Source organism: Rhodnius prolixus, unplaced genomic scaffold (assembly GCF_049639745.1).
Source record: "Rhodnius prolixus isolate KJV_2025 unplaced genomic scaffold, Rpr scaffold_6, whole genome shotgun sequence".
In the NCBI taxonomy this organism is placed as follows: Eukaryota; Metazoa; Arthropoda; class Insecta; order Hemiptera; family Reduviidae; genus Rhodnius; species Rhodnius prolixus.
The window spans coordinates 37746832-37772345 of NW_027411634.1; the positions used below are offsets into that span (position 1 = coordinate 37746832).

The window sequence follows — 25514 nt, forward strand, 5'->3', positions numbered from 1 at the left end:
TGAAATGTTTTATTTCTTTTATTTTTACCACATCGTCAGCAATGATCACTAGTGCCTATAATTTTCTTTGTTTCTATCCTCTCGAGTAGCTATTTTTCTATTTCATCTTCTATCTCTTCCTATTTTGAATGGTTTCTATTTGATCTCATGATAGAAAAGGACATCCTTCGAAATCACTTCATCATTATTCTCTGTTAGCCAACTCATGTTGTTGGATGGTCATCTTGGATGGCCTTCATTAAATTCTTTCAATTTATTTTGTTCATGTATTGTATGCAATAATTTTACCTGTAGCCAAAAGGCGGTTATAAGTAGAGTAAAACAAAAACAAAAAACTAGTATTTACTCAATGCACAAGGTTTTACTAATAGTAAATGAGCAACTAACAAAAACAAGAACAATCACAGCGCCTCGTTTCCTATTATTTTACACTAATTAAGCCATATTTTTAAACTATATATTGAGAATGTATCACAACTTTTTACAAAAATATAAAGTTAGCGTAATATCCTTGATAGTTTACGATTTTTGTTTTCTACCTTAAGCTGGGTAACTCAATACTTGAAAGAATAAGAAATAATTTAACAAAGTAGCTGAACGAAGATTTAACAAAAGCTGAAGCTGACTGAATAATTCATTTTTAACAAATCACGTCTCAATTTTGTAATCGAACACAATTTGTAAAATAGAACGCGATTCTTGCAATAAAAAACGTTAAGAGAGATAATTATACTTATTACAAAGCTTTAAACAAAAGTTTCTTTATTTTGCTTTACGACCTCCCGTTTTCTTTCGACTTCTACCACCATATTTTTCCTCAAGACTCTTAAAAAAATTCTCAGCTTGTGCTTCTCTTTCTTGTTTTTTCAACATGATCGCTTTCACAGCATCTATTTCAATATCTTCTTCTTCTTCAGCGCCTCCTTCTGCTCGACTACTCTTCTTTAGTCCATTTTTCTTTTTCATTTCATCGGTTACTTTTTTGGCTCGTTTCGCTTCTTGTTCATACTACGTAAGAAAAAAAGTACGTATGTTAATGCGCAGTGCAGATTATTTAATGTATAAAATTAGGACTGCATGTAAATAAAATAAATGATACTGCTTACATAAAGAAATTCAAAAAATTGGAAAAATTATAAGATTTGGATACCATTTCTTCAAGTAAGCAGGCCATTTCATGTACCTGGGAACGCTTGTTACTCAAAGGAATGCAATAGAAAAAATTAAAGCAAAAGTTACTGGCTTTCGCTTTCAAGAAGTCTTAAAAGTTCAGAGCCTTGATTAACAGAACTAAGGTTCTTATGTATAAATAATCATCAAGCGATTAGTGATGGTTGTGAAACATGACTACTGCTTGAGAAATGAGAGTGCATAGAAGAATTGTCTGTGGATCACGGAAATTGCATAATTAATAAAAATAAAAAACTTCAGGAAATGTTAACGAGATTGTCCCGCCCGCCATTGCATCTAGGTGACGTGGTCTTAAAATTAAAAAAAATGAGGTGTTTCTCCCTAATTTACAATTTTAATTAAACTTTTTTATTTGAATATGTATGGGTACATGTTACCTTAGAATAAAAAAAGCTTTTTATTTAAGGCTGGTTGAAAAGATTTTATGAATGGAGGGGTTAAAAGTCAACAAACAGCCCCCAGACAAACAAATGTTTTAAAATGCATTTTAACAATGAGACGTTTCGGACCTTCTAGGATCCTTCTTCAGTTCTGCCATGTATCTGTGGAAAGATTATATTATTACTAAAAAAATTATGACAAAAATACTCATTTACCAATTAAATTGAAAAACCAAAAGAAACGTGAGAAAAGACAAAATTTACAAATATAAATCACTTCGGAAATACAAACCATAAGTAATTAAGGTAAAAATGTAACTGCCCATTATTACTATTATTATTGTTTTTTTCCTTTTACTTAATTAAACACTAGACTATTTCGTTTAAAATAGGAATGTAGATGTCAAAATTCAGAAAAGCAATGATATTCAAAGCATCAAAAAGCATGCTTCACAATAAATGGTAATAGATAAGATGAAGAAACTGTATAAGTGAAAGTATGTATTGAATTAATCTTTGCCATATACGAATAAAAGTGAATGGAAAACCGCAGGCAAATAAAAATACAATATCATAAAATTTTATGTACATTTTCTCAAACCCTCACAAGAGGAAAGTAAGTAAATTAAGCTTTTTAGTTTTTATTTTTGAGTCCGTTTAACAAATTGTTTTTAAAAATTATACAGTGCATGTGAACCTAGAAAGTTCAAATTTATGTGTCTTCAGGCGATATTAAGATAGCTACTAGCCGAACTCAGTTAAACGGAACACCAAACTGAATTATTTAAGTTGATTGAGACTTTTTCGAAAACAGTTTTTTTTTGTACTCCTTACATACTCCAGCCTAATTAATGTAGGTGGCTAATCAAAGAAGGGAAATTAAGCTCTTCTCCAAAGTGACGTTTAAATACCTGCATGATATGCCATTGCATGTGTTAGGAAAATTCTGAGTATAATAAAATAATGTTAATCCACTTGAAGTGCGACAGTACAAAGCTGCTTTAACAAGTAATCAGCAATTGTCGTGAGACCGCCAGACGGTTTCCTTTTAACTTGAACATAACTTATGTTAGGCGAACGACTTTGGTTTGTCATTTTCTCAAATGTTATAAGAGAAAATCACGTAATGTTTCATTTTGTTTTTTAATTTAATTTGAAGTCAAATAATAGCATACCTTTTTCCGACGAGTCCTTTTTTTGGTAGGAGTTTCATTTGAAAAGGCTTTATAACTTGGTAGTTCGCCACCATCAATCAACTTCTGCAATATTTCTCGAAGTCTAGGTTCATCATCAGGAGAGGTGAACGGTACTCGATTCAATATTTCATCCATATCTCCTTGACCTTTCTCGTACGCAGCTTTTAAATCTTCACGTTCTGCTTCACTTCCTAAATTTACGAAATTTATAAGAAATATGGTTAATGAATAAATGGGGAAAGTGTAAAAGTGTATAACCAGGTGGCAAACCTTTAAAAATATTTCTCAAAGTATATTTCATGAATTGAAAAAAAGAATACTACTATCCAGAGGATAAATTATCTTAGTAAGAGACTAACTATATCAGTTAATGAATATTCAATTTATAAAGTAAACATTGCTGTTATTTCAGGCATGAAACACAACAGCCCTGATTTACGTGCAAAAAAAGGATTTAAATTACTTAAAGCTTCGGTAACTTTCTTGTGAACAAGTACAAGGCTTAAAAAGATCTGTGGTAAGAACAAAATAATATCCGATTTAAATTAATGCAAAATTACGTAGGGTATAAACACGAACCTTTATACTTTATCTCATAGGCATCAATATCATCTGTGGTGACATTCTTAAACAAAAGTCTCCAATAATCATACCAATCACGTTCTTCTAAATCAGCTGTATCGAAGTCATCTAAACATCCTACAAAAATGCACAAGAAAAAAACTAGCTTGAAGCAAACAATATAAGCAATAAATACGTAGTACAATTCTATTACATAATACAAATAATCGTCATGAACAATGACTTACCTGTATCATCGTAAACAGCTCTTTTTTCAGGATCGCTTAAAACTGAATGAATTTTTCCTAATACTTTGAATTTTTCAGTAGCTTTCTCTTTCCCTTCGTCTGGTACTCTATCCGGATGAACGGTAAGTGATAACTTGCGGTACGCTTTTTTTACTAACAGAATAAAGTTCATTTTTAATAAAAAAAAAAAAAAAAACCTAATAAGCCACTTTTCTCTATTATTTTAAATGAAATACCTTCTTCACAAGTCGCATCCTTTTTGAGACCTAAAATCTTGTAAATGTCACTGGTTCCAAAGTATAACTTACATGCTTCACTTAAATTTGCCATTGAATTATTAGGAATTAATATGTTCTTTTAATATGGTTTATACAAGCGACAAAAGTATGTAATCAACTTCTCGTTCAAAATCGAACGAATATAATGAGCACTGACAAAATGAATGTTCGCTGACAAAAAACTAAGGCGCCTTTCTTTACCGCCAACAGCGCTATGGGCCAAATTTAAAACCTGGAATGATTCGGAATATCGATGTAAAATATTGTTTAGTAGTTTTTAAAGACATCGTTTCAATATCTGATAGATTTTATTTTTCTTGTAGATTTAAAAATATTCTATCTGTCAGTTAATCATTATAATTAGAAAATGTAATAACAGTAAAAGAAAAGAACATACAAAACAACCATTTTAATGATAATTGGTGAATTTTATGAGTAGAGATTAATTTCTTTCCTACTGAAGTTTACATGTTCTCATTACACTCAACTCGTAGCAAGTACTTTTGGTAGATCTAAAGAAAATAAAAAAACTGACTTTCAAATTTGTTTTGCATCAAAAAAAGTAAAAGCTGCGTTATAAGATACGCTGTTAATAAAAAAGCCAAAATGTAAAAGTATCCTCAGATTTATTTTGTTATAAATAATAATTAAAATATTTTACATCTAATAACGTAAAATAATAGCCTAATAATCTAAATGTTTTCATTAATTTAGATATTAGGATGTACCTATAAAATTATAATGTTCAATTGCTTTATTTAACTGGCTTAGTAGTTATTGTTCGAAGATGAAAGAGAAGGTTACACCGCAGTTATACACATAATTAGGTTAGTTAGGTAGAGTAGGTAGGTGATAGGTGACATGTCATGTTAGTTACTTGATTGTAGCGGGGCTTTTGGCTCCATGGGTAATTTATTGAACATGTGTGAGTCATAATTCTATTCAGTTTTCCAATAGACGCGGCTTCTTGTAGTTTTGCATTTGTAGTTTCTACTCGTACAGAATGTATAAACAGTGTGCATATATTGTACACCATCTTGGTTTAATATTGCGAGATTTTTTTTTCTATAGTAAAAACATTTCCTAATGGATATATTATGGTGTTTTATTTTGAGATAGTAGTAAAATGGACGAAGTGATCAGTGTGTCGCCGTCCAAGAATTCTTCCTCTAGGTGTTCAAGAAAATTGGCTGGATTATCTCAGATACTCAATCGGAAAAAAAGGATAGGGTGTTTGCCCCTTGCGAAAAATGAAAATGATGTAGTTGTAAATTGTGAAAGAAAAGATGGAGTGGAAAGTGACGCAAATCTACAGAAAGAGAACAATGATCAGATAGTGGTAAAGACGTCTGAAACGAATACCAATGTTGCCCTTTGTTGTGCTATGACCGAACGAACTCCTATACACATACAAGCTCGATTAAAGAGCAGCCAAGGTAAACGAACCTTTTTTTCAGGAAGATCTTACGATGGTAGTAAAAGTGATCTGCCACCTAATGGCCTTGTCAAACAAAATTCTGAAATAAGTCTTAGTGCTAAAATGCAAGATAAGAAAAAAGGCCATTGCCGCTCATTTAGTCTGAGTAAGGCATTATTTCATTCTGGCGAAAAAGCTTCTGGAATATCAGTGTCGGAAACGCCTAACGAACATTCTCCAGAAAGTACACCATCACCAATACCAGCACATTCTCGTTCGCGTTTTCTTCTTTCACGTCGATCAGTTGACAATATCGCAGCTGTTTCATCTTGTGCTTCATCGCCTGTCTCTACTAGAAGCAATCCTGCTAATAACTTGGAGGACGAGTTAGTGAAAACAGTAATGAAGAAAAAAAAGTCTCGCCCAGCATCTTTAGTAATAATGTCAAGGAAAAATCAGCATGAAAAAGTCAAATATACTAATAGAACAGCTTCCATGGACTCTCTAGCTAGGCAATCTCTTTTAGCAGCTCAGGTTTTACATTTAATTCCAGCAAACAAAGCTCGTGAAAGGTAACTAACAGTTTTTTTTTTTTTTGTTTTTTTAAGTTTATTTGGCAAACTTGAAGAAAAACCAGCAAAACTAAACATTAATCTCAAGTTATTGTGTATTTCGAGGACATAATTTCCCGTAGAAACTACTACTTAGGGAATCATGGAGTCTCTGCGGTTATCCTAATTTCTCAGTCCCACTCTTGCTTGTAGATAGACAACTTTCCAGGCCCAAATAGCTACCGCGGAAAATACAGCAACTCAAACCAAGTGTAGCACTAAAATCTATCTCTGGCTTGAGTGTATCATCTGAATTCGCAGCTGTGAACAAATCTAGCAGTGATGTTAAGGGAAACACTGGTCTCTTCCAGTTCAAGTACATAGATCTCAACCTTTCTGACCGAAGATCTTGAACGTAATCTCATACCCAAAACAATTCGTTCAAAAAATAAAAGAGGTTTCCTCCTCTATTACAAACTTTCTTCTCACTCATCTTATCTTCCTAACACCTCAAGAAATGCATCTTTGCTCTCCCTTTACAGCTTCTTCTCAGCTTGACATAAATTATATATGTAAAATTCTTTTGCTTATATTAGTGTCAGAGCACAAATCCAGAGGAATGAATATAACATTCTCTTAGTAAAGAATAAAAGTGTTTTTATAATCTCAAAAACGTAAGTATACCATACTAGAGAAAGAAAAAAATCCTCAAAAGTATCTGAAAAATATAAAATGGTTGGGAAATTTAAAGATTTATCTTATTAATTGTTTCCAGATAAAGGTACCTTTGGAACATTAAATTAAATAGGAGCATCAGATAAAGGAGCTTTATATATATCTACCAGTACTAATAGTACAATTTTGCTACTCGTATAATTTTTTGCAGAAATTTCTTATGTGGACGGATAGCTGCTGATTCCTTGCTGGGCAAATTAGAATTGGAAAGAGCACTGCCACAAGGGGAAGTCAGTATATATGTCGCTACTTGGAATATGAATGGTCAGGTTAGTATATTATTCTTTAGTAATAATAATTACAACATTAAATAAAGAATGAATAATATATTACTAGGTTTTTCTATAATCTTATTGAATTCTTTCTGTTTTTTCAGGCACCTCCTGAAGGTTTAAATGCATTACTACTGCCAGAAGGTATCACGCATGTCCCTGATGTTGTGGTAGTAGGCACACAAGAAAGTTATCCAGATCGTACGAATTGGGAAGTAACGCTTCAAGAAACTCTGGGACCATCGCATGTAATGTTCCATTCTACCACATTCGGCACACTTCATTTGGCCATATTTCTAAGAAGGGATCTCATCTGGTTTTGTTCAAGTAAGCATAGAGTATTTAAAAAACGAAAAGTCGTAGAAAGTTGAAACTTGATATAAAGTCACTGTTTAATAGTCAAAAATAAATTTCTATAATATTTTTTCTCTAAATGCTAACAGTTTTTATTTTCCCAGGAAAATTTGGGAAGGTTTCTACAGAAAGATGCCCTTTGGTTCTCCTATAGGTTCTTCTCTCAAACGACGAATAATTTCCGTTGTCCGTATTATTTTCTCTTCTGGTTGTCAAGGGCATTCGGCCCGTCCGAATCAAGTCTTGCGACCACATACCAGCGGTAATTACAATACTTTCTATAGAAAGAAGGTTTGGCTTTTGCCTTGATCAGCAGAATTTATCGGGATGGACTTGAGCTTCATGTGGTAGCCCTAGGTAACAATCTTTCCAGTCTTAAAGTCTCGCTTCTAGTTCCGAAGGCTTAGAATCGTCCTGTCCTTAGTATTAGATGACCAAGAGAGCCATCGACTTCCCAAGAGAACCTCCTTTGTCATCGCCTGGGAACTTGATTCGCCCTTTGTGACACCACGGGTCGTGGAATTAAAGAAAGAAACGTGAACAAGGAAAGCCACTTGAGGGAGTCTCAAATATTGTAGTTTGACTACAGCTCCCCCTATTTACATATCTAATATGTACATCTTTGTTTTGAGAAGTTGTTCTTGAGAAGCACGGCGTTAATCTATCTTTTAAGGATTTGATTTATCATCCTCTGATATGTTATTATTTATTTAGTTAAAACTGCCACTAAAAAAATTTGCTGCTAATGAGTGCGAAATAATAGTTGCAGATGAAGCTACATATTCTGTGCGACCTGGTTCATCATTTCGTACTAAAGGAGCAATAGCCGTTGGATTCTACTTATTTGGTACAACTTTCTTATTTATTACTTGTCATTTAACTGCTCATCAGGATAAAGTTAAGGAAAGACTTCATGATATTAGAAGAATTGTTAAATCATTGGATCTACCAAATCGTCTTTCAGAAAGGAAAAGGAATAAAGGTATTTATTTTAAAATTTGAATCATCTTAAGAATAAAATTTATTTTATTTGAAATGATTTTAACTTTCTTTTGTTTGCAGATGTAACAGATAACTTTGATTATGTATTCTGGAGTGGTGATTTAAATTTTCGCCTGACCCGTCCGAGAACTGAAGTTTTAGATTGGATAGCCCGCAAAACTTTTCCTCTTTCAGAACCAGCTCAGTCTACCCCAGGTGATCAACTCACTGACAGCATTATAGATGGTGAGTCATTTCACTTTTCCGTTAATGTTTTAGTTTTAGTATTGCGATCGTGTCAGATTTTCTGTATTTAGTTTCCACCGGAATTACTCAATCTGCTTTTTGAAAAGGTGTATTTGATAACTAGCTCCATAACGAGAAATCGCTGGAAGCTCAAATATTGTCATATACTTCAATTGAATACCTACTTCCCCAAGTGGACCTTGTGAGTAATTTGCGTTGAAGATCCTACAACGACACTTCCAACTTGTATTGAGTGTAATTTTTTACTTTTTGGAGAATTTCTTTGAAAACTGTTTTTTACAAAATTCATGCTTTGCATAATTACATAGCAGGTTATTAATATTTTTACACTATTATAATAAAGTAATTAATGTTTTACAGGTTCAATCTTACGGGGTTTTGAAGAGGGTCCATTAACATTTGCACCCACTTATAAATATGATCCTGGTACCCAAAATTATGATACGTCAAGCAAGCAAAGAACTCCATCTTACACTGACAGAATATTGTATAAAAGTAGAAGAGGGCTTGGTACGGTCCAGTGTTTACAGTATAGGTTAGTAATGTATCAATTGTTGATTTTTTATGAGACGTGTACTTCAGTTTTACTTCTTTAGTATTTGTTAAGGGAGTAAATTGAAATTCTAATTAATGTAGAGCATTACAAAACTCAATAACTTTAATGTTTGTGTAGTGATTTAATTAAACAGTTAGGGCAAAAAATGGAGATTAAAGATATTTATATGATATTAGGTCTGTAAACTCTGTGTGCACATCTGATCACAAACCAGTTTGGGCTCATTACAAATGCTACATAAGAGCCGGAATAGATACGTAAGTGTTGAATAATACATTTTGCGTTTTTTTTTCAATTTATATTGTTATTTTTTAAAATAAAAACTAAGTGGACAAAAATACTGCAACCCGTATAAAAATAAAATTATTTAGCTAATTGAGTTCGTCAAATTAATTGTTGAGTTCGTCGAAAACTATACAAACTGAAAAACCAAGAATTCTTGTGGGATTACCCTAAATGTAAATTTTGAAGCATTATTTTTAGAATTATTTTCATTATTTGGTTTAAATATTGTAGGAATGTTAACACATAAGGCAATATTGTCTTAGTAATGAATAAACTTTGGGCCACATCTAACTAGCAGTGTCATTACTGACATCACTACTCACGTATGAGGGAAAGTTAAAACATTTTTGAGACTGAGGATTTAGCTTAGGTATAAATTTGAATCATCTTTATACTTTAATAATGCTGACTAGAAACATAATCAATGATTAATCTTTAGATGCCTCTTTACATGTTATATATATATATATTTTGCGACATTATCATAAAACCAACAAGGGGCCGCAAATTGTGTATTTCCGGGAAACTCAAAATCGAAAATCTGCAGATCACTATCCTATAGGAACTCTAAAAACTTTTTTCGATATATTATCTATGTAGAATTAAGCATTTTATTATAAATGTAATCACCTCTATTTTTAGGCGAGGTTTAACGTCCGACTACCAATTAGATATCGTGGACGGGGACAAAAGCAGAAACTTAACTGCTAAAATTTTTTCTAAATAAAAAGTAGGATTCGAACTTAGGATCTCCCAATTACAAATGCACGCTTTATAACGATAACTAACACCACTTGTCCCAGCATTTTATTATTTTAATGTATTAATTTGTTTTCTAAAGGTATTAATTTAAATTTTTCTTCTATCTTACAGTATCCCATTAAATGCGGGATTATTCAATAGAGAAGTTTATTTAGAAGCAATCAAACGAAGAGCCACAGCTATGGATCAACATGGATCAGCCTCAACCATCTGTTCAATTCAGTAAGATTTAGAATTCTTTCTAATCACAACACTTCTATGTAAGTAATCAGCCATAAATTTTTAAAATTATATATGCAAACAAATAAACAAAAAGAAATGAAAGGAATTCTAGTCATCATTACTTCTATCTGATTTTAACATAGTTTTGAGTTAATTAACGAATTTAAAACCAGGATAGTGTAATTCAAGCTATTGACCTTTTACTACAGAAAAAAATTTTAACTTGTTACTCTAAAGCTGAAGTACTTCTATATATACATATATATAATCTATTATATATATATTCTTGTCTACAACAAATTAAAAACAAAATTGTTCTTGAGTTAGATTAAATCTACAGAAAAAACATGACTCAAGCAACTAAACCAAAGGAATATTTTCATTTATGAAATAATATAAATGTATTTATTAATTACAAAATAAATTTAATTAAATAAATTCTCAGGATATAGCTGCCATTTCTTATGTTTAATTATTTTTCTCTCATGTATATATTTTAACATTAAAATTATTAAAATATAGTTGTATAATATCGTATCAATTTATTTATATTGTCATGGTTGTAGTTACTAACCGCAAATAATTTAAACAAAAAATAAAAGCTTAATAATTAGCTTTTTTTAATAAAAAGAGTAGGTTTGTATTGGCAAAAAAAAAAAAATTAATCTTCAGTTTATAAATAAAGGAAATGTCTTTCATAGGCTGTTCAACGTAATAATAAAGGCATTAATTCCTCCAAAAAGTTTAAAGTAACAAAGCAAAATTTATTTCTTTAATATTAAAATATATATATATATTGGTGCCTACAAAATTAAATAAATTAAAACCTACTAATCGTTCAGTTTTATCGATTTATTGAAAATAAATGTAAGAAACAAAATTAATATAAGATAACAAAAGTATTTAATAATGGTAGTTTTATTAAAAAAACTGCATAGTTTCAATATAAATTAAAAGGAATAGTAAATTAAATATAGTTAATGACCAAACTATTTTTTTTTAATCTAAAGTAATGGCTAGTTAATTCTTAGTGTTCATTTATTTTTAATTTAAGACGAGATATCTGATTAGTCAGTCAGTGGCACCCGAAGCAATTCTAAGACAATTCTCTTCAAGCAATTTTACAATTCGAAGATAACATAATAGGAAAAGGGAATTGGGACCATTCTTATATAACTTTTCTTGTAAGGAAGTTGTAAGGAATTATGGATGTTTGGACGAGAGGAGTGATATCCCTCATTCCGATTCCCCGCAGCCTGTGGAATTCTCTTAGAGAGCCTGCGGGGTTGGCAGAATTTTAGCGGTATACTCTCCCTTATTCTTAATTTGGTACGTCAAAGGAGTGCGTCGGAGAAATGGGTGTATTGATGCTAGGAACAGGCTACCCTTTACTGTCAGTTTCGCTAGAGAGCCTAGTTTCCGTAATTTGGGTGGGGGAACTAATTTTAGAACTTCTGGAGGCGTTAGGAGGAAATGGAGCCTGCACTTGGAGGTAGTGATCCCTTCAAGTTTTCAAGTTGGATCACCTGGCTAGCGTGGATAGTTACAAGGTATTAGATTAGAATTTCTTGGGAGGGCATTCTTTGGAAGGACAGGATATGTCGTCATTGGTAATGTTCATCCTTAACGCCAGTTCTCCGCGATTCTAGAACTTTCCTAGATAACCTAAGTGTTGTTTTGGCCTCTTGAGATGCTACAGAGAGAATGGACTCCCTGCGTTCAATAGGGACATAAGAGATCAAGATCTTTTTGGCCGCAGGAAAAAAATAAAATAAAAAAAATAATGCTTGAATTTCATTGTGGAAAGGAGGTAAAAAATAAATAAATAAATATTTTCTAATATATATATATATGTGTGTGTGTAAAACACCCTGGGGCAGATGTTATAGAGCGCGGATTTGTAAGTGGGAGGTCCGCAGTTCAGTCACTTTTTATTTGTTAGAAAAAATGTTAATCGTAAAGAATGTGCTTCCGCTTCCGTCCACGTCTCCTAATTCGTTGTTGAACGTTAAGTCCCAGCAGAAAAAATAGGAAACGTCTTTACTTTTTACTTGACTCCATATAACCCGAAATTAAGAGAAATAAAATTGAATATTAGTAAATGTGTCAATGTGTAAATTTATTCAGTATTTAATTTTAGAATGAGATGTTATTTATTTTATTTTTCTTGTTTGTTCGGCGTATTGTACAATTCTTTTTTTGGTGGGAGGAGGGGGAATTTAAGACGCGTCAATATCTGAGCATTAGCACCCGAAGCTTTGTGGTCTGCCGGTCTCGGAGATAGATAGGTGTAAAGAAGATCTTAGAAAAAGAAAATCTAGGGGCCTGTAGCTGCATTCTAACCCGGATGTTATTATTATAGAATTTAAAAATGTGTTTGGTCAACAAATACTAAAAGAATGTTGTAATGTAAATGAATGTAGTGTTGTCAATCTTTTAAGTCTAACTGTTGAAATATTTAAAAAACCTAATTTAAATGGCCTAAAAAAAATATATCATTGAAAAAAGTATTAGCTTTTATAAACAGTATTACATAGAGTTTTAGGTAATAAACTTATTTGGAGCATTTAATTTTATCCAAAAGTGGTTCTAAATCTATTCTAATTGTGTTCTAATAATAATTAAAAATTCGACAATAAGGTTTCATTTTAGTTGCTTTAGTCGGGATTCAGTTTTAAATTTGAATATATTTAAATCTTTTTATTTATTTAATTATACCTAAAATTGTTACTATTATAATATTTAGTTTTTTATTTTCATTTAATTGAATACAATTTTTGTTTAATCATTATTATTCAAGGCGCGTCTCAAACTTTGCGGTTATTGACATCCGAGGCTTTTTTTAAATTACTGCCAGCCCAAGGGAGTGTTATCTTATAGAATTAAAAAAATGAAAAGATTGTAATTTGTTTATTTAGACCAGTTTCTATGTTAAATGTTTAGCAGAAAGAATGGCACTTACTCCCTTACTCCTTTCAACCGTATACGTATAGTAGTTTACTGGTTGCTTTGTAAGCGTGTTATTATTATTTACACAATTTTTAGATGAGGCTGCACCAGGCTGAAAACCTAAGAGATGTTGATAGTTATTATTTATGAGAAGAAATCAAGCCCATGAAATAGCAATACCTACTGGGCAGAGTACAAAAATCCAGTCCCGGACTTGAGCCATCTACGATTTAAAGTTATTGGAATGAATGGACAATAGCGTAAAAGAGAAGAAGCTAAGTTCTTCTACATTAACCTGGTCCGACGAAAGTTACTGAATCTAATTTCCAAAAACATCAAACCGTTTGTCACAAGACTAATGGATTTTAACTTGCCTATTCCACAAACTCTTCGAAATTGATCTGTTATGAGACCCATTATGTAGTAGTTTTCTCAAAATATTAGTCGCCCAATTAGAGTCCCAACCAGAAGTATGAGAGCTGACCGTGAAAAATAGAAATCCTTTAATGTTGCTGGCTTTCTCCCGCTGACAGACACGGTCCATCACCAAATTGTGAACTGTAGAGGCTCCTCTGAATAGAAGTTCTATTGGTAGCGCGCCGATTCAAATCCATGGAACTGAGCAAAAACCGCCGTGCTAATGACTGAACTAAACCTTAGTCTTACCATCTTTGTTATATGTAATTCTGAATTGGTCAAGCATAAACTTGATAATTAATTAGGTTTTTTGTATGTAATTAATTTCTTATGGCAAAATTGATGAAAACCTGATCTTAGAATCGGCCTGCTTTTTTTTGTTAATTGTTTTATATATAAAAAAAGACAGTGTATTTGTAAAAATATATTTTAAATATTGTAAATTAGTATTGATAGTCAATCAGTATTGATTTTTATAGAATTGATTTATTAACTTCTATGTATTGTCCTTTTTTCTTAATTACCTTCAATTATCTTCCGCAGTGTCTCAATAATTGGACTCTTTTTTACTGAAATCTACTATCTTCCTCTTAACGTTCAATTGATTTTAAATGAAGATGGTTTCGGTTTGTTAACACTTAAGTATTAACTAGCTGTCTCTAGTTTAATTGTAAAGAAAATAATGGTCATTGAAGAAGTAAATTTATTAATAAATGAAAATATTTTTATCCTGTTGTCTTAGAAAGTGTCATACAAAACAAATGGGGTAACGTATAATTCTTGTGATCACATTTATATAAAAAATAAGGAACTATTAATTTAGTAGTTAGATATAAAATTAACTAAATAAAAGTATAAAGGAAAAAAAAAAATCATTTCTAGTCACTTATGAAGTCACTTTTAAAAAGCCTCTTATAAACCTTTATATCTCTTCTAGGCTGTTATTAACTATTGTAAAAAAAATATATTTATATTAAATGAACATTGAAGCTTTTATAATAAGAAAAGAAAAGAAAGGTGTTTGGTTATTTAAAGAAATAAGTAAATAATGTAAAAAGGTGCTGTTTAAATTTATCATCTGTGATTGGTCAAATTTAGTCGATTTTTTATTAATAATATTGTGGCCCAATTTAAAAATTATCTTCTATACTCTCTCTAGTAAAATTCAAATTCATTAAACACTCTAATAAATAAAATTATAAACTCTAGCTTATTTATTATTTTTATTTGAGTTTGAAAAATCATAGTTTTAAAAATTTCTTCCATGTAAAGACTGTCACAAAAATTAGTTACAAGTAGTAATCAACATCAAAATTAAAAAAAAAAAATTAATATTTGACCACAGTGTTGGTGAAGGTATTATAAAAATTTCGTAATATGAAAAATTTATAGATTTATTTTGGGTTTTTATTAAACCTATAGGCTTTGTTTTAACTAGAGTTTCTGATTGGTTGTCAAACAAGAGTTAACGTTTTAATTTTTTTGTTCCAATTAATATCATTTCTATAATCTTCTTCACAACAGATTTATGAGTATGTTCTAACTTGTTATGGTTTTGCTTAACAGTCTTGACTGTTTGATCAATCATAAATCCGTTTGAAACTAGTTGAGATCAATTAAGAAGACTGACTGGAAGAAAGCTTATTTAAATAATAAATACTCCTCGCCACAAAAAATTAGTCCAAAAACTAGTTGGAACAAACTTGTAACTTTCATATGTTATTATTTACCATTAAAAAAAAAATAATAATTTAATTATTGAATTGTTTAATGAAAAATGTTAAATTTGAATAACTAAAAGAAACAGCTTTTTGAAAATGTGTTTACAAGAAAACAGTAAAAGTTATTAACGCAAGCTGGTTCAACTATTAAGATAATATCTAATTTTTGTAATGCGTTCTTTTACTAGTTTCATGTGATTTTGCCCCGAATTCTTAGATAATTATAAATGATTGTACCAAAAAAAGGAAACTATTCTCTATAAGGTGCTACTCTTATGACTTAATTGTTTAAAAAATGACCATTTCAACGACTTTAACAATCCGCTTTGTTCCAGCCTAAATTTATGTTGCAGCTCGGAATATTTATAGAATGCTGTAAATAAAACACCGACAGTTGAACTGCGATATGATGTTCTAAGTTGCAATTGCTAAAAAATTTGTGATCACAATTTCGTTTTGTAGAGATTAAATGAATGTACAAATTAAAGAGGTTTTGAAGATAGAAGGGAACAGTAACTTACATGATTTAGGCGTTTGGATAATCTTACTTGACGTTAAACCATTTTTAATGCTAGATCAATTGTCACAGATTATTTTGGCCATAATGAGTAGAAATGTTAGAAATCTCTACAATCTTTTTAAGTAACATTCGAAAACAAGAATGTTTTGTGCTGTTCTGTGCAGTAAAAACGTAGTAGCCTGTAATAAACGGTTTCTTTCTTCGTCAGATCATCTTTCAATCCAAAAATTTGAAACATACGATAAAATTTAAAACTGACCCATCAGAAATTTCTTTTTCCCTTATAATTTTTCGGAATGTTTGAGTGATAAGTCTTTTCTGTTCTAATTTTACAACTAGTATCCTTAATTTAGGAATAATTCCAAGTATAATGTTCAATAGTATAGTTTCCATTTTATTTTGTTATTATTATTATGTATTATTTTTTGGGAGTTTATTTAATAGTGTACAATTGTTCAACAGACTAACCATAGTATGGAATATATCGAAAAAATTAGTTGTATTTAACGAAGAATAACTTACTAGTATTTGAGAATAAAATATTTGTTAAAAGAACTTTCAAAAGGAAGAATTTTGATAGGCAATATAGAAATTCTTGCTTTACTTTTGTATGCGTTGCAGAATTATTTGATTTTTGTACATAAATGAATGAATTTTGGCAAAAGTTAAAGGACAAAGAACTGCTTACTAATGATGTAATTCTAGAATACATATACCAGTAAGTTAATCATTTTCTTTAGAGGAATTTATTAAAAACAATTATTCAAGAATTCTTCCATACGTTTTTAATTAATATTATTTCATTTTTTTTATTTTTTTATTCTTGTATTTTAATCAAACTGATTACTTATACACAACATTTGATCTCCAAACCCGAACTACTTCGGAACAAATTTTATAAATTTTCATCTGTGATTTGTTTTTATATAGCTTTTGCTTCTTTTCTTTTGTTTTAAATCTGCAATAATATGATCAATTATAATATTTTACGGTTTTACATTTGACCTTAATAATTTCTTCTAGAATTCTTCTTGAGAAGCGATCACTTTAAAAAGAGGAATACTAGAGCGGTCAAGCGGGCGACCAATATTTGGCCAGAAATTAGAATCTCATGTTCAAAATAGCTTGACATCATTTACTTCTCATTCTTTTACTGTCAGTTTACAATTAGCTGTTATCCATGCAAATTAAAAAAACTAGATATTTTGTTTGTAATTAATTTCGCAAGGTAAAATTGATGTAAACCTGATACTAGTGTAGCCTTAGAATCGGCCTGTTTTTTTGCTCTTTTATTACTTTTTATGTAAAAAAAAGACAGTATATTTGTAAAAAAAAAGTTTAAATATTTTAAATAGTCAATTAGTATTGATTTTTATAGAATTGATTCTGTAACTTCTAAGTAGTGTTTTTTTAAAAATACTTTTCTAATGGTTATCATCATGTTAGAAACAATTAGAATTAGTACTGACTAAAATAGTTTTTTTAATGTTAATGAGGCCAGTTTTAATTGAATATTTTATCAGTTGAAGCTTTCAATAATGTTATTTAAAATAAAATAACAGTCAGGAATGAAATTCATTATTATTCTTATGTTCATTTTGAATTAAAAAAAAAAAAATTCAATTGATGGTTGTAATCAGAAATTGATTTAAAAAATGTATTTACTTCCTCTATTCAAATTCTAATAGAGTAGTAAGTAGTTGGACGTATAATCATTACTATGTCTTATTATGTTGTATAAAAAATGAAAAGAGACAATCATAATAATTGATGAGACGTGTATCTCTGTGTGAACATAATTTAAACACTGTTATTCTACTATTGCGCATAATTTTGTTCACAGCTATTCTTTGACCATAAAAAAGTACTTTGCTGTTTTCTGGTTTTGTTGTAATAGATTTTCATGAGTTTATCGGACATTTATTAGTCTAATAAGTTTATTAGACAAAACAAACCAAGTTTACATATTTTTTCGATCTTAAAACTGAACATAAAAATTTAAGAATGCATTGCCAGTGTAATAACTTCCGTTTTCTAGCGATCTCTGAAACACTTCTGCCGTTTATTTGCACAATTTAAATGGTACGTTCACTTAGATCCGCAATGAAAAGCTGCTTCCCGTGTCTCGTTTATAACACGTCTGTGAGCATAGACGGTGTTGAAGTGATCGCTAATGCGCGCTGGTTTTTTATTGCTCTCAGAAATAGATTCTCTTCATTCTATTTGGTTACTCTTTTAACGCCCTGCTCGCGTTTTCTCAAAGTCGATTTAAGTAAACCTTTCATTTGTTTCCTAGTCTGATTGAGGAAAATAAAAAATCATTTAAACCTATTTGTGATTCAATGTTCGCATTATTGTTTTTTTATATTTAAAAAACTAGAGTAATATGTTGTTTTAGCATAATGCAGTTAAATTCGTTTCAGTATCATAGTTCGCGTTGAAGTGGCAAAGCAATAAAAGCCGAACTGAGTGTCGAAATAACATCATTTGCAATTGTTCGCGTGGCGCGCTTTCCTCAGTACACATCGCGACGCATGTTAAAGCAGTCTAATTTTGTAACTGCCTGAGGCTGTAAGCAGTGGTAATCTCATTCGTGTAAGTTCATTGTTGATGAATGGAACCGTTGTCTGAAATCACGTTTTCTATTTTCATCGAGTTTTCTTACTTGTCCTTTAAACAAGACAGCATTTATAAGATGCTATGGCGTCATACTAGTTCCAAATATTTTTATGAGGTGATTTTGATAAAATTTAAACTTAATTCACTATTTGTCTTTTAGTTTAGGAAAAAAAGAGGTTCTTACCCTAATGAATTTAGATAAGCTAAAGTTTTTACCATAGTATAAATTGTTTAAAATGTTTGTTGTATAATCTGCACGTCACAAAAAACCACATTAAATTACACGCACAATTTGCCTTAGATTGGGTCCATTTGTTTTCTTTCATTCTAGTCACTTCAAACTTTTATTATTTCTGTGATATATATTTATTTTTTATTTATTTATAAATTAATTTATTATTGATTTCTTTTTAGATAGTGTTTTTAAACATAGACAACTTATTCTTTTTACTTTATTTTCCCTACTTCTTAGGGTCCGGCCCTTTCGTATTTATATGTATTTTTTATATTCAGTTAACTATTCATTCATATATTTTTTTATCTTTCAAAGTAATCACAATCCAGAAAACCTGAGAAATTGTTAGCGATATTTGTTTTTTTAATTTGTTATTTAAAAGAGTTTTTGTTTATGCATTAAGCAATGTTATCGCTTACTTTGCATATTTCTATGATCTCAAAGTTTTATAATTATGAATAATATTCTCTCGTCCCCTTCTCTCTGTTTTGAGTCAGTTTATAACCAATATGACATTATTATGTTATTAAGTTTTTTACTTTTTGGTAGGGTCGGCATGTACGTATGTAGAAAAAAGTAAGTAGCTTTGTCAGTGAGTGTGACTTCAAGAATGCGATAAATTTAAGAACTGTTAAGAGTTGCTTTTTGTTAATGAACTTTGTTAGAACTGAAATGAAATATCTGATAATAGGTGATCTTGCCTTAGATGACCTTTTCGTTAAATTGTACGTCTTTGTGCTATGGTAGCCCAGTTTGTAAATTGAAAGATTTGGGACAATAAAAGCCAAAAGTCATGCGTTCTAATAAATCTATTGTTGTGGCTTCCCTAAGTATCAGTAATATTATACACTGAGTAGATATTTTTGTGAACTGTACAAGCTGGCAAATATGTGTGAGTGAGTTTGTGTGGTGAATATCCAGGATTTGCCTTACAAAGCCAAAACAGTTTTGGATATATTGAATCGTAATACATTCACCTTTGAGTATATTGGGTGAATGTTGAATGCATTAGTTTGATTGTACTTGGAGTTGTCAGGCTGGGATTCGCGGGATCGTAAAAACTTACTTTTTCGTTTAGATGGGACTCCTAGTTTAGCAGCAGCCATTGGCGGTTCTCTAGTGACTATAATTTCTTATATCATCCATTATCTAACTTTCTAAAGCCTTTAGGGCAATCGGACTGTCAAAGAAGAAAGTTCTACCTAAAAATGCTAAACATTCAGCCCGAAAGAGTCACAATTGATTATTTCCAAGAAATACAATTATGCTACTGCGGTACTCTAAACTAGTCTATCAATAGACCTCATGCAGTCGAGTAAGAAATTATTCATTTCTGATAACTTGAAATACACATTTTTGTATTAAAAAAAAAATTAACTATCATTATTTTTTTGGCTGTTTAGATGTCATATTAAAAAACAATGCTTTCAATTTCTGGGTTTTGTGGATTTGTGTATTTAGTGAATGTTATTTATTATTACCCTTCCTTTTAGATTTTCATGATTTTATTTCAATATTCCTTTTCCATACAAAAAAAAAATTGTTTAAAAAGTTGAATTATATTAGCTGTTCATGTTAACGACTAAGTTTTTTTGTTTTTTGTTTTTTTTGTAGAGATACTGTGGTTAAAGTAGCATAAAACTGTGCTATGCATTAATGTATATTTTTTAATGAAATTATACAAATAAAAATTAATATATATAAACTTGAATATTCATATTTTTACACTCAAAAAAATGTATAATAGTCTACACATAAAATATTAAGGAAAAAAATTTATAAAGGTACACTAATAATGAAATATTGTAATTCAAGTAAATTGTAAGGAAATAACTCTTATCGGGATATAAATTAGTAACATTTTGTGAAATATCGAAAATTATTTCAGAAACGTTTTAAGATTCTGCATTTCTAAAATATTTTTAGGTACTTAAATTATTACTATTGGAATTTTTTATTTATTAAATTAACTTTAAGTTGAGTTATATGAGTTATTAACATTGCTGACTGCCGTTCAGATCTCTGCGCTTAAATATGAAAATTTCAGAATGTTATTTACATTATATGTCATAGTATGCATTATTGTAATCAACACTATACAAATATTCGGAGTTGATCTCTTTATTAGCTGCAGCTAATTCTAGGTTTCGCTTGGAAGTCTTATTTTTCATCATTTGAGCCCAGTTCCAGTTGGAAGGAAGTTGATGTATAAACTGCTTGAGAATAGTCTTAACTAAAGGAAACTCTGGCTCGTATGGCACTCACAATTCGTGCTAAAAAATTGAACTTAACAGATTAATTTCTAGAAACATCATCTGTGGTAGTCAAAATAGATCTTTGGATTTCCTCCACACTTCAAGCAACTTTTTCTCTATATGTCTAGACTCCTTAGATCGTCTAAATTCACTTTCTGGATGTTACTGTGGCGCAACTTCAGCCTGATAGCAATGAGTGAGAACTTGAAATTGTTCCAACTTCGCCTTCAAAAATATCTCTGTAAGTTAATACATCAACTTGGTTCAAAGTGATTCTCAAGATTTTTAATTTGTTCCTGTAGCTTTTTTTTTTGTAGTGCTAAACGTTATTTCTAATCTGCTGAGACAATACAATATCAGATAAATTTTCAGAGAAGGTTGCGAGTGGCAGTCAACATTTTAAAAAGTAGTGCTTTTTCACAAGTACGAGTATAATACTTAACATCAGTACAATTATTAGTATGGTTAGTAATTTTTTTTTCTAGTTTGTAAGATCAAATAACTTACAAATGTATAATATAAAAATCTACCTATTCAGTGTAACAAAAACTAATATAAACACATTCCCCGTTCATTTCATTGATTCGTTTTGTTTTTACTTTTATTATGATTGTTCTTTGCTTTACAAACAACTGCGTTTTTAGAAGAGCAAAATATTGCTATATCAATTTTTTTTAAAATCATTCACTAATTTATTTTTGGCTAAAGCAGAAACTTTTCAGGCAAAAAGAAATTATTCTAAAATATTTGGATTATTTTAAAAACCAATTATGTATCTTGTAATTTGTAACAAAAATAAGGTTGTGCTTTTATAATATATATATTACAAACAATGCGATAAAGGTTTGCCATTCTGTGCTCTTATCGCGGTCGTTGAAGCAATTCAGTTTATAAAAACAAAGTTATTATACCGCAATATATTAGAATATTGAATGTACATTATATTTGGACTGTTATTCTGTAAGAATTTTCAAAAATTTATGAAAAATAAAGTGAATATTAAGTTTTTAAATTGAATATTAAATTTTTAAGTTTTTTTTTTAAATTTAAATCTAAAAAATCGGATGGGAAATACCTAAACGTTTTTTCTTACTAAGTTCTCACAGTATTGGCAATTTCTCCTCCTGTTTTTCTGACAAGAAACACTAGTACATGAGGAGACCAAACTCAGTTCAAACAACCTAGTTAATGTATAGGTAAAAGAATATTGAATGACCTTTAAAAATAAATAAATAAATTGTACATTCCGCAGTAAGTTCTTTCACAAAGCAAAGTAAGAGGTAATGACGGCACTTTATTCCAGAATGGGCTCACTGCTACCTCCTAATACTCCGTCGGCCATCTTAAACATTGTTCGATTCGAATTTGTATTTTTCAGATCTTTTGTCTAAGCTTGAAAAAATATAGTTCAGGAAGTTAAAAGGAGGAGCTAATTAATGCTACTGTGTTACAAGAAAACAAAGATTGAAAGGCCTTAATGTTAGCTGGTCCAGAGTAGCTCAATACGCGAATATTTCAAAAAAGGATATTCGCGCGGCAACATCTTGAAAAAAACGGAGTCCTCTTTAATTGTAATATCGCGTGCAAAGCAAAAGAACGATTACATGATTAAGTAAGTACTTGGCCATTTTGAAATAGTTCAATGTAGTATTTTAATGGGAAATGTAAGAGTGTAGAAGATTAGATAATACTGCCACTGTTTTTTTATTATTATTAAAACATATGCTTAAAAAACAAAAAATGAAATGATTAGATACAACATAGTTTATACACGTTGACTTAATCAAAATTTTTAGTGCACTGCCCCGAATCTGTAGAAAATACAAAGTCAACATGCATACATACATCCCAATGATGGTAAGAGAAATTCAACTTATGATCCATTAAAAAAATCCAGTTATCAGTAGATCTATCCCATAAAACTTCTTTATTTGTTTCGTATAAAATTAAAATATCAATTGAGTACAAAACGTACCACCAAATCAACAAAAGTTCAAATAGTGCGAATAAGAAAAACTTTATTATAAGTTACATTTGTATTTAAATTTCCCGCAAAGTGTTATATATAAATAATGTAAGCATTGGTTATTTTTAACTTGATTTTTTTTTAAATATATATATTTTCTTTATTATTGAAAATCATTTAAAGTTGGAAGTAGTTCCTTATTAATTTAAAATTTTATTTTTACTTAAGTGTACTGCTGAATTGCTGAATTTATACACATATATGTATAAGTGCTGTTTCTGATGAGCCTGCGCAATAAATTGTGCGCATCATCAAAACATTTAATGGTAGCCATTTTGTTTATTTTCGTGGGGAGGCCTGGTATATCTAAAAATTCATGGTTTCACATTTTGACGCTTCGTAAATATATTCATTTTTTGTGACATATATGGTTGCGTTGTTTCCCCTGGTAACAGGGGGTGAAGAAATCTGCAGACATTGGGCGCATTGCAAGTAAACCCGTCAAATCTACCGTGTCGGGTAAAAACTATTGTACTACCGAACGTGCCACATTAAAGAAATCAAAAGTTGACTATCCGACGGTTCCTATAGAAAGTATGAATCATATAATTAAGCGAGATATTAAAGATGAAGTCGAAGAGATGGACACTCAAGAAGGTAGGATTTTAAATAACCAACTTTTTTTTTGTTATTTCAAATAAAAATTGTTAAATGTTATTTATGGCGGTTCCCTTACTAGCACGTTGTTGATAACTTTCAATGGTTTTTACTTATAATTCGCGGTGTTTACGACTAGCTAATTTATTGATTAAATGTAGGGTACCACCTATAAGTTTTGAAAGGCTTTACTTTATTTAATTATAAAAGGAACATCAAAGAAATCAGCTTAATTATGGGAGAAATATTCCAATTTCGAAAAACCACTAATAGTTACATTTTTTTTTTAATCTTTTCATGTTGCGTGTTTATGCTTTATTTGCTTAACCTTTAATTCTTGGATTCGTATTCAAAATTTGAATATCTTTCGCAATTCTGCGCGATTTTTTTTTAGTTCTGCTTAACCAGAGTACGGAAGAAATGACGTTCCATGAGAAGATTCTATTTTAAATGTGTGTAATGAGTTCAAAAATAGCTTATTGTAAATGGAATCTGATGACTTGTCATTTAGGATTTTGTGGCCCATATGTTAAAGTCATATGTCCATTTGAAAGTTTAAACATTTTATTAGTGCATTTTCCAGCTTCATACAATATCTGACAAGAGCCATTTATTACATCATTTGAAATTGTTATTTGCGATGTGTCTTCTCTTTTTTCTTTTCTTTTTTTTTTTTCTTTTTTAATGATACATTTTTATTAGTAAAGACATATTATAATAATTTTATTATTATTTTAAATATTGTTACTTAAATAAGTTGCAATTCGCATAGCAAGAGACTGCTTAGTTATTGGCTTTAAATTGTTGAGAATATTTTTTAAAAACTTTGAATTAGGGGAAGCTATGGAAACATTGATTGACAGCGGCGGAGGTGATGCTGCAGATAATAGGGCCGTTAACGGAGAAATTCAAGAACAAATAGTGTCTACTGATACCGAAATGGAAGAAGGTGAGATTTTTAATCCTTGAAATGTCAGAGGGGTTCCATATTACTTGTGTATTAGTATTTGAAATGATATATAATTCAAGTTGTTTCTTCTCTTTTTTCTAATTGAATAGACGATGCAAGGTCTGAAGCAACCTTTCGCCACACCGTTTATAATTTTAGTAAACTGAAAGATTCACAATTATCAGCACCATGTATAGTGAGAAATCTTCCTTGGAAGATAATGGTTATGCCTCGCACATCACAAACCCAGGAAAGACAGCAAACCCGAAGCCTCGGATTTTTTTTACAGGTAAGTTCTTTTAAGTAAGAATCCTACTTTTCAATGAACTTGATTTTAGTGCATTACGTTATCCAGACCCAAAGGTAATTCTTTATTACAAAAAAAAAAAAAAACATATATTGTATAAATAGATTTCTTGTAATTAATTTCATTCATTCAGCATATAAAATTCGGAACTATTTTAATCAGCATTTTTAAATTTTTCGTTTACTTGAGTTTTCGCTGAATTTCGTTACAATGAAAATGACAAATACGTTATAAAGTAAAAAGTAATTACAGTACGTTGAGCAACAATACATCGTGCAATGCAACACAAGACAGTTTGCAATAATCAATATTTTCCTACAATAAATAAAATCTTATTTTTAAAGAATATTAAATTTTTAACACTTTTCTGTGTACATGATTATTATTTTAAATAATTTGTTATTGGATTTTTGGGATTTCTATTTGATATTGATTATGCACCCAAATTTTTCATTTTGATTTTAAAGTAAACGTGTGCCCTCTAAAAGTTACTTATTATTTTTTTTTGTTTTTTATATATTTTAAATTCTTGTTTATGTCTAATGTCAGTCTTCTAACGTTTTTTTATTGAATAAGACTTGTACATCCTAAAGTACACAACATACAAAGAAGTCTTAAATTTATTTTCTTATTACTAGATTTAGAAGAATAAACAAATTGTTT

At 30.2% G+C, this 25514-nt stretch overlaps 3 protein-coding genes across 7 annotated transcripts in view; 2 read left to right on the top strand and 1 right to left on the bottom strand.

The window, feature by feature from the left end:
• Positions 1-336: 336 nt before the first annotated feature.
• On the bottom strand, positions 337-4073 carry LOC141460573 (dnaJ homolog subfamily C member 9). The gene is made up of 5 exons (XM_074140747.1): positions 3813-4073; positions 3577-3729; positions 3347-3466; positions 2747-2958; positions 337-1008 (listed from the first exon to the last, which is right to left on the bottom strand). The coding sequence occupies exons 1-5, from the start codon at positions 3904-3906 to the stop codon at positions 763-765; spliced, it is 825 nt and encodes a 274-aa protein (XP_073996848.1). The 5' UTR covers positions 3907-4073; the 3' UTR covers positions 337-762.
• Positions 4074-4659: 586 nt separating this feature from the next.
• On the top strand, positions 4660-21984 carry INPP5E (Inositol-3-phosphate synthase). 3 transcript variants are annotated; one of them, XR_012462138.1, is made up of 9 exons: positions 4660-5843; positions 6709-6826; positions 6934-7156; positions 7947-8165; positions 8246-8410; positions 8792-8966; positions 9164-9244; positions 9504-9642; positions 10146-21984. XR_012462138.1 is itself a non-coding variant. In XM_074140707.1 (9 exons), exons 1-8 carry the CDS (start codon positions 4981-4983, stop codon positions 10258-10260), a joined length of 1959 nt encoding a protein of 652 aa, XP_073996808.1. In that variant the 5' UTR covers positions 4660-4980; the 3' UTR covers positions 10261-10294; positions 13302-21984. The 3 variants fall into 3 exon arrangements, 2 of the variants coding, with proteins under 2 accessions (XP_073996808.1, XP_073996810.1); XM_074140707.1 differs by lacking the exon at positions 9504-9642 and having other exon boundaries at positions 10146-10294; positions 13302-21984; XM_074140709.1 differs by lacking the exon at positions 9504-9642 and having other exon boundaries at positions 10146-10294; positions 16887-21984.
• Positions 21985-22676: 692 nt separating this feature from the next.
• The window catches only part of Usp7 (Ubiquitin-specific protease 7), a 34994-nt gene continuing 32156 nt past the window's right edge, over positions 22677-25514 (top strand). For 2 of the 3 annotated variants that reach the window (XM_074140679.1, XM_074140680.1), the window contains exons 1-4: positions 22690-22829; positions 23394-23595; positions 24431-24544; positions 24655-24833. In XM_074140679.1, the coding sequence (XP_073996780.1) occupies positions 22806-22829; positions 23394-23595; positions 24431-24544; positions 24655-24833 (519 nt within the window). In that variant the 5' untranslated portion in view covers positions 22690-22805. Of the gene's footprint in view, positions 22830-23393; positions 23596-24430; positions 24545-24654; positions 24834-25514 lie in introns of all 3 variants that reach the window. The other variant, XM_074140681.1, reaches the window with a different exon arrangement.

Excerpts from the sequence above, each read along its gene's own strand:
- LOC141460573 (XM_074140747.1), bottom strand. The coding sequence starts at position 3,906 with ATGGCAAATTTAAGTGAAGCATGTAAGTTATACTTTGGAACCAGTGAC. Across the intron at positions 3,467-3,576 it reads AGCTGTTTACGATGATACAG|GATGTTTAGATGACTTCGAT; the intron begins GTAAGTCATTGT and ends GCATTTTTGTAG. Across the intron at positions 2,959-3,346 it reads CTATGAGATAAAGTATAAAG|GAAGTGAAGCAGAACGTGAA; the intron begins GTTCGTGTTTAT and ends TCGTAAATTTAG.
- INPP5E (XM_074140707.1), top strand. The coding sequence starts at position 4,981 with ATGGACGAAGTGATCAGTGTGTCGCCGTCCAAGAATTCTTCCTCTAGG. Across the intron at positions 6,827-6,933 it reads CTTGGAATATGAATGGTCAG|GCACCTCCTGAAGGTTTAAA; the intron begins GTTAGTATATTA and ends CTGTTTTTTCAG. Across the intron at positions 9,245-10,145 it reads ATAAGAGCCGGAATAGATAC|TATCCCATTAAATGCGGGAT; the intron begins GTAAGTGTTGAA and ends TCTATCTTACAG.